This window comes from Pseudorasbora parva, chromosome 14, assembly GCF_024679245.1.
Source record: "Pseudorasbora parva isolate DD20220531a chromosome 14, ASM2467924v1, whole genome shotgun sequence".
Classification (NCBI taxonomy): domain Eukaryota; kingdom Metazoa; phylum Chordata; class Actinopteri; order Cypriniformes; family Gobionidae; genus Pseudorasbora; species Pseudorasbora parva.
In genome coordinates this window covers 12,672,625-12,685,570 of record NC_090185.1, presented here as the reverse complement: position 1 = coordinate 12,685,570, position 12,946 = coordinate 12,672,625, and the positions used below count along the sequence as shown (strand labels likewise).

At 40.6% G+C, this 12,946-nt stretch overlaps 1 protein-coding gene and 1 long non-coding RNA gene across 3 annotated transcripts in view; both read left to right on the top strand.

Annotated features, from left to right (window-relative positions):
• LOC137040110 (uncharacterized) overlaps nucleotides 1-12,946 on the top strand; it is a 61,522-nt gene that overhangs the window by 22,225 nt on the left and 26,351 nt on the right. Inside the window, exons 2-3 of the mRNA XM_067415521.1 lie at nucleotides 2,118-2,441; nucleotides 4,131-4,253. Of these exons, the coding sequence (XP_067271622.1) occupies nucleotides 2,156-2,441; nucleotides 4,131-4,253 (409 nt within the window). The 5' untranslated portion in view covers nucleotides 2,118-2,155. The remainder of the gene's footprint in view (nucleotides 1-2,117; nucleotides 2,442-4,130; nucleotides 4,254-12,946) is intronic.
• LOC137040120 (uncharacterized) lies at nucleotides 7,277-11,602 on the top strand. 2 transcript variants are annotated; one of them, XR_010897851.1, is made up of 7 exons: nucleotides 7,277-7,607; nucleotides 7,706-7,797; nucleotides 8,240-8,343; nucleotides 9,055-9,132; nucleotides 10,561-10,634; nucleotides 10,790-10,865; nucleotides 11,297-11,602. It is a non-coding gene; the product is annotated as an uncharacterized lncRNA (long non-coding RNA). The 2 variants fall into 2 exon arrangements; XR_010897852.1 differs by having other exon boundaries at nucleotides 8,207-8,343.

Sequence of the window (12,946 nt, the reverse complement as noted above, 5' to 3'; positions counted from 1 at the left end):
AACGAAAAACTAATCTAAATATGGTCATCTCTTGGTCAGATATCCAGGCCTTCCTTGAGCTCCTGAAGATCTCGTAATAGAAAAAGCAGGGACAATTTTCTAACTCCAAGTCACTTCACCAGCACCTGTTCTATATAGATCGTGGTTCCAGCAGATAATGTAAACCATACATTCAAACATAGAATACAGCTTCACCTGACCACTTCTATTCCACGCTGAGACCATATCTTAAAATAAAATTGTGACTAGTCGCGAAATTGAATTAGAGATATCTCAAATTACCTTTGCGTATGTGTGACGCGTCTATTGAAGATAATTATGACGTCATTACAGATATCCAAAAAAGAGTTTTGACTAGTCAAATTGTATTTAGAGATATCTCGAATCAGATTTCTTACTAGTGCAGCTAATCGCAGATATCTCTAAATATCATTCTGACTAGTCAAATTATATTTATGGCTTCTAGTCAGAATATGAGTCTGAAACTGCTCCATTGGGCTGTGATTATGGGGTGTGTTTCAACCGAACCAGGAAAGACATCAATTGGATAGATCTACAACCAATCAGAGCAACGGAGCGAAGCATTGTTAAATGTCAACAGAGCTCAACTGCACTGTGTTGCCAAATCCACGTTTTTCTGTGGGTTGAAGAGACTATTATGTGATATATAGACCCATGAGTGCGTAATTTTAGCATGCAACCCATAATTTAGCAGGCAATTCAAATTGCTTATTAGACTGATCTCAGTTGAATCTGTTCACTGACATCAGCAGCAGTGTTATATGAGTTCTGTTATGAGTGTAGGGATGGGTATCGTTAAGATTTTAACGGTATTACTACTCTTAACGATACTGCTTATCGGTCCGGTACTTTAACGGTATTCTTATCGGTACTTTTTGGGATTTACTATATATATATATATATATATATATATATATATATATATATATATATATATATATATATATATATATATATATATATATATATATATATATATACCCCATACACACACACACACAAACACACACACACAATTAACAAAGATATACATTATATAGGCCTACACGGTGCTTTAATTTCAGGAAGAATTCTAGTAATCAAATGTAAAGTAACACTGCATAGTTTATCATAGATAGGATAAATTAATGCTTATTAAAGCTGAAGTTATTCATTCAAGAGCTGTGAGTGATTTTCTCTTTGCATTTGGTTGTTTAATTCGCAGTTTTTCGTCAGCAAGTTTATTTACACTGCTGCCTCTTTAAGACAGATGTGCCGATCTATAGGCGACTGATAATAGGCAGATGCACTACATTTTCTCCCAACTATCCATAATAACAACGTCCATTTTAGACACAAACTGTGTTTAAGAGACTCTCCAAGCCGGTCATTTTCATAGATGTTTGTGTACATTTGATCGTTTAGACGCGAGTGTGAAACCGAAAGTGTAATTTGCTCGTCTCGTTGCGGCTGTTTCGGAGCGCGCGCCGACTTGGGAACATCCTCTTGCGCACATGTTTGTGCTTTTAATCGCTCTTTTTATTATTAAACGCATCCCACAATTTACCAACAGTTGCTAGACTGTATTTTACAACAATCACCGATCGTGCTGATTCTGTCATTATTTGAGTTATAGGGAGAAATGACAGCGTAGGCTACTGCTGCAAAGGGAATTAAGTTGCGCTAGACATAAATATTAAAATTATATTCTTTGCCAAAATCTAAAGCCAAAATCTTTGCCAAAGAAGCCAAAATCTAAAATAAAATCACATTATCACAATCTAGTGTAAAGTATAACCAGGCTATGTTTGAATGTTTAGTTCTGTCCTCCGTCCGTCATCACTCATTCGGGCTGTCGTTTTGCGCTCTCTCTCTCTCTCTCTCTCTCTCTCTCTCTCTCTCTCTCTCTCTCTCTCTCTCTCTCTCTCTCTCTCTCTCTCGTCACGTGTATTTTCAAAAGTACCGAAAGCAGAACCGATAACGGCCGAGCTTATCGATACAACGGTCTTTGTCTCAAAATTCAGCCCCGGGGCCCGTTTAATACCGGGTTTCGGTACCCATCCCTATATGAGTGTTATATAAGTTTAATCTCTGAGAAACTTCTGTTTGTTCTGCAGGAGTGTTTGGTGCTGAAGCAGATGAAGTGAAGACAGTGATGGAGGGAGATTCTGTCACCCTGAACACTGATCTCAATCAAACACAGGGGATTAATGAGATACTGTGGAGGTTTGGAGATAAAGGTTCTACTATCGCTCAACTCAATGGAGATGAGATCTCATATCCCTATCTCACTGAGATATTCGGAGGCACACTGCAGATGAATAATCAGACTGGATCTCTGACCATCAAGAACATGAGAACCAATCACACTGGACTTTATAAACTAGAGATCAGCCACAACACTGGGACAACAAAAAAGACATTCAGTGTTACTGTCTCTGGTAAGGACACTTTTATTATTTGTTTAATACGTTGTTTTCAAAAAAAGCATTATCTACAGAACTAGTAAAATGATCTATTTCTTTCATAGATTTAAAACCAACAATAAACGCATTCACCAAAAATAAATGGCAGTCAGAATCAGCGCTTAAACAACAAATGACATGAAATAAATCTTGATGTTGGGACAAGACACACATTTCATTTTAATAATCGCTGGGAATTCACACATACATACATTTTTACTATCAGGAGAAAATTCCCCAAAGTGTTCATCTAGTCTGAATCCACTGTGCATTAAACATGTTTGACTGGACTGAGATACTTCGACCCCTTTGAGGAACCTCTTTTATTCTGTTCATGGGCGTCGGAAGCAAATAAAAAGTGGGTGGGTCAGTAGCGGCTAAGGCAAAATATGAAAGGTGGGGGAAATTGTTTTGCGGTGGGTCTGGGGGTTCTCCCCCAGAATTTTTTTTTTTTCATAGATGTGATTTCCTGCATTTTGGTGCGTTTGAGGCCCTATCCCTTTCCTATACCAAAAAAGACCTCAAACCAGTCAATACCAATAGTCTAATAAAAAGGCTATATTCATTTGACTGCCATAGACATCAACAGTTTCACAAATAATGATAATGAACAAGTTGCATGTTTTTTATGCTCCGTGTCCAGACAGAGAAAGTGCCGTTTACTAAACGATTGATTGAGCCAGACAAAATGACAGAAATCACTGAATTATTTACCGTTGCTATAGAGTAAGGGTAAGACACATGGCATCAAGTTTTGAGCCAAATCGAGCATAGGTTCAAATCCGCCTTTTGACACACTCGCTCTACTCACTTTCCCATCACATATCAGATCAGAAAGGTATTTATTTTCAATAAAAAAATAGAAAATATTAGAAAAGGGGAAATGAACCGTTTAACATGTGTTTAATAATAAGTTTCTAAATAAGTTTCTCAGGTTAAGGGGTAGTCAATGTAAGCAGACATGTGCTGAGTTAGAGACGATAAAAGTGAGTGGGTCCAATATCATTGGTCTTAAAAAGTGGGTGGGTCTTCTTGTCCCACCCACACACAATGGTTCCGACGCCCATGATTCTGTTGATACTTCTGAAAAAGATTTGAACCAATTCAATTCAAATTCAGTCCTAAGGTTTTTAGAAACTTTATTTGTTATAAAACTAAAACATGTTAATTTTTATTTTTGAATCACTAAACTTGACAAAAATATATTTACTATGAATACAGCCATAGAAACATGGAATTAAAAAAAGAAAAAAGTTTTTTTCACACATTAAACTGAATTAAACTGAGATTCAAATTGCAGCCAACAAATATTATATATAATATACACACACACACACACACACACACACACACACACACACACACACACTGTCTGTCTTCATCATTACAGTATCAGATCTTCACTCAGGTTATATAGAGCTGATGTTTATAGTGTGTGTTATAGATCAGACACACACACACACACTAATGTCTGTCTTCATGTATCAGATCTTCACTCGAGTTGTATAGAGCTGATGTTTATAGTGTGTGTTATAGATCAGACACACACACACACACTAATGTCTGTCTTCATGTATCAGATCTTCACTCGAGTTGTATAGAGCTGATGTTTATAGTGTGTCTTATAGATCAGACACACACACACTAATGACTGTTTCTCTTCAGCCGTTTCAGGTCTGTCTTCAGGTGCTGTGGCAGGAATAGTTGTTCTTCTGCTGGTGTCTTCAGCTTCAGCTGCTGGTGTTTATTACTATCGCCACCAAATCTGTGATCTAAAACATTTAATGGGTAAGTATTACCTCTCGTAGATTACAGCAAGAGAATGCAGTCCAAACTGCAGTTTCACTGCAGCTTCAAAGAGCTCTACACGATCCCAGCTGAGGAATAAGTGTCTTATCTAGAGAAATGATCAGTGATTTTCTAAAAAAAAATAAACATGCACAGCAAAATCTCCAGTGTTAAAATCCTGGTGTTAAGGACTCTCAGAGTAAAGTGTTACATTTCTGGTGTTGAATTAACACTGCTAGTGTAAACCGCACTCTCTGGCCGGTGAACATATGTACAGTTAAATCTCAACACCGAGAGAGAGAGTAAAATTACATCCGTGGCATTTCGGCGACACAAGCTGAAACTTTTTTTCACAGACGCCATTTTTTTTGACTCGCGATGCGGACCACAGAAGGAGGCATAACGCTGATATTGCGTGTTTTATGCGGTTTCATCGTATTGTCACAAGGGTGTTTTGGTGTAGGTTCATGTTTCATGTTTTAAGGTTTCATGTTCACTGTCATGTTTTGTCATGCACTTCCTGGTCTTGTCATGTGGTCCTTTGTCATGTGATTCCATGCCCTCATGTGTTCCTGCCTCGTGTTCCTGTGTCTTGTTCTCATTGGTTTATTGTTTATCATTGTTCACAGGTGTCCCTCGTTTTGTCACTTGCCCTTGTGTATTTAAGCCCTCATGTTTGCCATAGTCTTGGTCAGTTATTGTATGATGCGTGTATGATGCGTGTATGATGCGTGTAAGATGCGTGTAAGATGCGTGTAACCTGCTGTTGGTGAGTGTTTGTCAAGTCAAGTCTATGTCAAGTCAAGTTTAGTCAAGTCTAGTCAAGTCTAGTCTTTTGTTTGTTTTGCCAAGTTTTTGTTTTGATATTGATTTATGTTAAGTGTTCAAATAAAGACTGCATTTGGGTTCAAAACCTCGCCTCTCCAGTGGATCAAATGTTACAGAATAACTGACCTTCAAAATGAACCCAGCAGTTTGCCTGTTGCGTCTCCGCCAGGGCCACCGTTGCCTCGAGGACTATGTGGTGGAGTTTTGTGGACTCTCTCATGCGGTGGGTTTTAATGATGTGGCGCTGAAAGACATTTTTAGATTTGGGTTGAATGAACCTCTGCGCTCCCATCTCCCAGGAGGGAAAATCCACTTATCCCTGGAGGGATACATTGACCATGCCCTCCTGGTTAGTGGCTCCTCATTTACGGTGGGGACTGTGGAGGAGGAGCCCCCTAGTCCCACAGAAGTCCATGCTCCAGCCCACGTCCATGCTCCAGCCCACGTCCATGCTCCAGCCCACGTCCATGCTCCAGCCCACGTCCATGCTCCAGCCCACGTCCATGCTCCAGCCCACGTCCATGCTCCAGCCCACGTCCATGCTCCAGGCCACGTCCATGCTCCAGGCCACGTCCATGCTCCAGGCCACGTCCATGCTCCAGGCCACGTCCATGCTCCAGGCCACGTCCATGCTCCAGGCCACGTCCATGCTCCAGGCCACGTCCATGCTCCAGGCCACGAGCCCGCTCCAGCTCCAGCCCACGTCCTGGCTCCAGCCCTTGAGCCCGCTCCGGCTCCAGCCCCAGTCCAGGCTCCAGCCCATGAGCCCGCTCCGGCTCCAGCCCCAGTCCAGGCTCCAGCCCATGAGCCCGCTCCGGCTCCAGCCCACTTCCTGGCTCCAGCCCCAGCCCACTTCCTGGCTCCAGCCCACAAGCCCGTAGCCTCCTCCAAGAAAATTTTGGGGGGGGGCAAGGGGCCCCTTGAACTGCCTGAACCGCCATGGCCCCTTGAACTGCCTGAACCGCCATGGCCCCTTGAACTGCCTGAACCGCCATGGCCCCTTGAACTGCCTCTACCGCCATGGCCCCTTGAACTGCCTCTACCGCCATGGCCCCTTGAACTGCCTGAACCGCCATGGCCCCTTGAACTGTCTCTACCGCCATGGCCGTCCACGCCCGAGGGTCCAAGCCTGTCCACGCCCGGGGGTCCAAGCCTGTCCACGCCCGGGGGTCCAAGCCTGTCCACGCCCGGGGGTCCAAGCCTGTCCACGCCCGGGGGTCCAAGCCTGTCCACGCCCGGGGGTCCAAGCCTGTCCACGCCCGGGGGTCCAAGCCTGTCCACGCCCGGGGGTCCAAGCCTGTCCACGCCCGGGGGTCCAAGCCTGTCCACGCCCGGGGGTCCAAGCCTGTCCACGCCCGGGGGTCCAAGCCTGTCCACGCCTCACGGTCCGGGTCCGCCCACGCCTCACGGTCCGGGTCCGCCCACGCCTCACGGTCCGGGTCCGCCCACGCCTCACGGTCCGGGTCCGCCCACGCCTCACGGTCCGGGTCCGCCCACGCCTCACGGTCCGGGTCCGCCCACGCCTCACGGTCCGGGTCCGCCCACGCCTCACGGTCCGGGTCCGCCCACGCTCCCAGGCCCGTCCCAGCTACGCCAGGGTCCTGGTCCGGTGCCTTGGCACGGGCCTGGCCCACCATCCCTCCCCCAAGTCCGCCCCCCAAGACTTTGTTGATTGTTTGGTTTATGTATGGGCGTCAGGGGCCGCCCATAGAGGGGGGGATCTGTCACAAGGGTGTTTTGGTGTAGGTTCATGTTTCATGTTTTAAGGTTTCATGTTCACTGTCATGTTTTGTCATGCACTTCCTGGTCTTGTCATGTGGTCCTTTGTCATGTGATTCCATGCCCTCATGTGTTCCTGCCTCGTGTTCCTGTGTCTTGTTCTCATTGGTTTATTGTTTATCATTGTTCACAGGTGTCCCTCGTTTTGTCACTTGCCCTTGTGTATTTAAGCCCTCATGTTTGCCATAGTCTTGGTCAGTTATTGTATGATGCGTGTATGATGCGTGTATGATGCGTGTAACCTGCTGTTGGTGAGTGTTTGTCAAGTCTATGTCAAGTCAAGTTTAGTCAAGTCTAGTCTTTTGTTTGTTTTGCCAAGTTTTTGTTTTGATATTGATTTATGTTAAGTGTTCAAATAAAGACTGCATTTGGGTTCAAAACCTCGCCTCTCCAGTGGATCAAATGTTACACGTATTTACATATGTATTTTATTACATCATATTGTTTTATACCTATGAATGTGCTGTGCCCGGCTAAACAGCTCTCATACAGGCATTTTCGTTGACGTGTGATTCGGAGCAGACCTGAGGCGGTTGCTTTTTAACAGGGAAACGCCTTAAGTAACTTAAGTGTTTACCTAATTTACAATATGTATTTTATAACATATTGATTTAAAGCGATGTCTGAATGCTCTGCGAGCTTAAACGAGACAACTTTTCTCACATGCTGCATCTTTTGACTCGCGATACGGAGCGGACGACGTGGAGGGTTGCTTGTTAAGGGAAACACCCATAGGAAACACCGAAAGTAAGTGGTTTTGCCTAATTTGCAACACGTTTTTTAGGAAATATTGTTTTATAACGATATATAACTTGACGCTTTAATAACGCGCCTAAACCTCTCAGACTAGGCTGAGGCTCGTGATCTGGTGCACACGGAGATTGCACCGCATCACAGAGAACAGAGAAATTACCGAAACAGAGACAACGCCGAAAAAGTAAGTGTCCCACACCTATATTAATCTGTATCTATAATGTATCATTATGTATTTATGTCTTGGAAAACGAATCCAGTAGCTATGCTGCTTGAAAGGCTGCGTAAGAGTTTTATACAGACGAGCCATGCACAGTGGCCTCCCTGAAGAAACTAGCATCAGACGGAGAAACGTTAACGCTTTCACCATTCTTTAATTCATTGTTCATTCATCAAACTGTAATCTTATTGCACTAACGTTACTTAATCTTTGTGTCTGATTTGTATTAGGTAGAAATCCAGATTCAAAGATGCAGATGAAATGACTAACAAAGGAAGGCTATTTGTGTGCAAAATCAGTGACAAAGTTTTAGGCAGGATTGTTTCATGAACGTATTTTTTCTGAAAATGTTGACCTCTTTTGTTTTGCGCAGACAATTTGACCTGTCTGATGTCTCTGTCTTCAGAAGCATCAAGTTCAACAGCTGCATCAACATTGATTTTTGACAATCCCCTAATATGAAACCAAGGCTGCACTGATGACCGTTCTTTCTGTTCTGCATTAAAAAAGGTATGTATATGGTATAGACAAAATGTGTGGTGCCTGTCTTGGAAGATTATTGAAGGATAGATAATAATATTTATTTACAATAAAGCACAACTATGACCTCTGCATACCAATTCAAATCACTTATTGACATGTTTTAGTCAGGACAGGATGGTAGTTAGAAAATTATCATAAAAGAATAGAACAAATACTATGTAAGTCAATTTGAGTAAAAGATGACAGAGTTCAAAAATTTGGGAGAACTAACGCTTTAAAGTGACAGTTCACCTAAAAATGAAAATTAGACCATGATTTACTCTTAGGTGTATATGCCTATTTCAGACAAATACAATCAGTTATACCAAAAATGTCCTGGCTCTTCCAAGCTTTATAATGGCAGTGAATGTCTGTTTATGCTTTGAAGTCCATAAAAGTGCATCTAAACGTGCCAGGATGTTTTTTTATATATATAACTGATGGAATTTGTCTGAAAGAAGAATGTCATACACCTAGAATGACTTTAGGCTAAAGTAAATCATAGGATAATTTTCATTTGTGGGTGAACTATCCCTTTATCTTAGTTGTTGTTGAAATTATTGAAGTAGATGGGTAAGAATTTTAATATAATTGATTCATTATGAATGGGGTCTGATTAAAACTAATAAAAAATGTATTCTTTAAGACTTTTTAAAGTATTTCTTCATCCTCAAACTATCTTTAACTCTTGTTTGCCAGCACACGTACCATATGACTGAAAAACAGAAGAACAACTCAACAGTTTCCTTATTTGGAGGACTAATACTTTTAGAATGGGTAAGTAATTCTTTCATATTAAATATTTATGCAAAATGTATTTATCATTTTAACTTTTGGATAATGTTTGGATATGCCTTCATGTTTAAAGGGATAGTTCAAAATTTGATGTTTATCTGCTTACCCCCAGTGCATCCAACATGTAGGTGAGTTTGTTTCTTCAGTAGGACACAAATACAAATTTTTAACTCCAACCGTTGCTGTGTGTAGGTCATATAATCATGTGAATGGGTAACAATTCAATGAGGGCAAAAAAACAACATGCTTAGACAACATGCACAAAGAGCCCTGTGGCTTATGACGACACATTGTTATCTTGAGACACAAAACGATCAGTTTGTGTAAGAAATCGAGCCGTATTTATATAATTTTTTTACTTCAAATACAACGCTATATCCAACAGCCTGGAACGCGCTTCATGTCCGGTAAGATCAATATACACACTCTGGATATATACGCGCTTCACTTCCGGTAAGGTCAATATCCACACTCTGGCTCGTATATCGAGTGTGGATATTGACCGTACTGGAAGTGAGAGGCGTTCCAGGCTTTTGGATATAGCTTTGTATTTTAGGTAAAAAATAATATAAATACGGCTCAGTTTCTCACACAAACTGATCGTTTTGTGTCTTAAGATATCAATATGTCGTCATGAACCACAGGGCTCTTTGTGCATGTCGTCTATGCATGTATTTATTTATTTTTTGCTCTAATAGAATTGTTACCCATTCACATGATATGACTGACACACAGCAACAGTTGGAGTTAAAAATCTTTATTTGTGTTCTGAAGAAACAAAAACCTAGCCTGACAAGCCAGACCCACATCAAGATGTTTGGTCTGGAAACTCACCATTGACAGCTCAATCCGAGGGGCGGATAAACGGTTGTCTTTCAAACTCCCTCTGCACGCGATAGGATAGCGCTACACCAACCAGAGTAACGAAGGTGAAGCGGAGCTTGTTGATAGATTAAACATTCAACGTATCCGGTCGGCTAAACTCAGAACACATCTTCCCTTTTTAAGAATGACTTCAGTGCCGTTCATTTCTCAGAGAAAAGCTTTGACTGCATTTCTGGAAGACTTGGAGTTAAGCTGATTCGAAAGTCCGCCGTTCGCCAGCTTTTGTGTTTACTAGAAGCACGCAAACGCAACTCGGCCGTCATCATTATGGCCCCGCCTACCAACTCTATACACGATGTGATTGGCCTGGCAAGAGTTAGGCGATTACAGCTCAGAAGGGTATTGAGAGTTGCTAGACGACACTCGCGGCAGATTAAATTTGCTGCCCCTAGGGTGCGTCTAGATTTCTAGGCTAACAAAACCTACATGTTGGATGCACTGGTGGTAAGCAGATAAACATCAAATTTTCATTTTTGGGTGAACTATCCCTTTAAATATATTTGTTTTTATATTTTCCGTTTTTAGGAGTTTCTGTAATGCATCAAGTAAGGCCCTGGGTTGGTGCTTAAAGACTACAGAATAGAACCTGCCTGGTGATGGTAAGATTTAATAGATAACATATATCAGAGAATCATGGGCACAAAAATAATGATAGCTTTGTTGGAATTTGGCTAACATCAAATAATAACAAAAAAACGAGTCAAACAAATTGTTTTCATGATTTGACATGTAGATGGTTTCTGTTTGATTTTAGACTCAACAGATTGGGAAATCTCTGCCTATCCCAAAAACAGGAAGGAGCGAACTAAAATCATTCCAGCAGCTGACTAGTAAGTGAGATTTCTGTAAGGGAAAGTTCACCCAAAAATGAAAATTATGTCTTCATTTACTCGCCCTCATGTTGTTCCAAACCTGTATTAGTTTCTTTCTTCTGTTGAACACTAAAAAAGATATTTGGAAAAATGTTTGTAACCAAGCAGATAGAGCAACCATTCACCACCATAGTGGAAAAAAATACTATGGTAGTGAATGGTTGCTCTATCTGAGTAATTAATTAACATGAGTAATTAATAACAGAATTAACATTTTTGGATGATGTAAGCCTTTAATTTACTTGGAAATCAGTCAATTCTAACGAAAAATAGTTTCATGTTTGAGTCACCAAAGTCTAAAATGATTGGACTTTTTCCACCATAAACTTGGTGTATTTATAAAATACAAATAATATTAATTGTAATTGGTCTGGTTTTGTGTTCTCTAGGGAACCAGCATTCCAGGATTTTTCGAGAAAGTTGGATCTGCACAACCTTCCCTGCTCTGCATGTGAAACAACAACTATGGACTGAACTGTACTGTTAGCAACTGGACACAACTAATCCACAGATATCCTGCAACTGTTTTTCATCTGCTGAATGTTGTGTTGACTCAAGTACTGCTGTTCTGTTGCAAAGTTGAAGGTACTGAACCAACTTCACTGACACAGGACATATATTCACTGACATGCAGGACTTGGAAGTATTACACACCACTTGAGAAGTATTAATATAATTCTGATGACAGAAATGCCTATACTGTGCCTTATTCATTTATTTTAAAAGTTAACCTTCAGTGATGTAAAGGGTCTTGCTTGTTAATAAAGAACTAGTTTGTTAAAACAACTCTTTGCATTCATTTTTTCTACTTTTATTTTTCAACTCCATTATACTCAATATAAACTCAATTCGAGTCAAATTTAACACTCATAAAATGTATATATGACTCCGTCCGTTTGGGAGTTAAAATCACACTTTTTAAAGTGTGAAATATGTACACTACTCACAAGAGTACATTTTAACACTTAGGGAGTTAAAATTTACTCTGTGAGTAGTGTACAAATTTTACACTTTAAAAAGTGTGAAAAATGTACTTTTCTCACAAGAGTACATTTTAACACTTAGGGAGTTAAAATGTACTCTGTGAGTAGTGTACATATTTCACACTTTAAAAAGTGTGATTTTAACTCCCAAACGGACGGAGTCATATATACATTTTATGAGTGTTAAATTTGACTCGAATTGAGTTAAATGTACACTGGCTTTTTTGCTGTGTGTATATACTTTTTAACCACAAATGCTCATCTTGCAATGCTCTGCGATGCGCAATTACAAAATCCCATTGGAAAGGTCACGCAAGTGGAAGTAGCGATCCAGTGTTAACAAAGCAAACGTGCAAACACTAAATCAAACTCCCTTTACAAGGAAAGGTCAAATAACAATGTCGTTTCATTTTAAAGTTGGAGAAGAGAATAAGATGTATTTTTGGGACTGGGTCGGTACTTCCACCTTGACTTTTCCAACGTGATTACGTAATGCGCATCGCATCGCATTTATACATTTTTTTTTTTTTTTTTTTTTTAAGTCTGATCGTTTTGATAGATAAGACCCTTATTCTTCTGCTGGGGTTGAAATTTGGACCTTCATCCCGTTGATGCCAGTGAAGTTAACTATATGAAGAAAACCCTGGAATTTTTTTCCTATTAAAAAAAAAACGTCATTTGTTTTCGACTGAAGAAAGAAATACATGAATATCTTAGATGACATTAGACATGAGTAAATTATCAGGAAATTTTAATTCTGAAGTGAACTAATCCTTGAATGACTTCTGTGATTTTGAAGTTGGCCTAAACTCATTCCTGCTGTATTTGTTGGCCATTTTGAATTGTATCTGGACTGCCTAGCATCTCACAGATGTATTTAAAAACAGAGAATGATGCTGAGAGTTTTTTGTTTGTACGTCTGCTGTAAATATCACTGATATGTCATGCGAGTAAATGAATCTATCACGTCATTAAATTTAAGTTGTCAATTTACACTTAGTTGAAGCAAAAAATCAGCTTAAAATGTCAATGTCTGGTGCTCTTTTTTAAATTGTA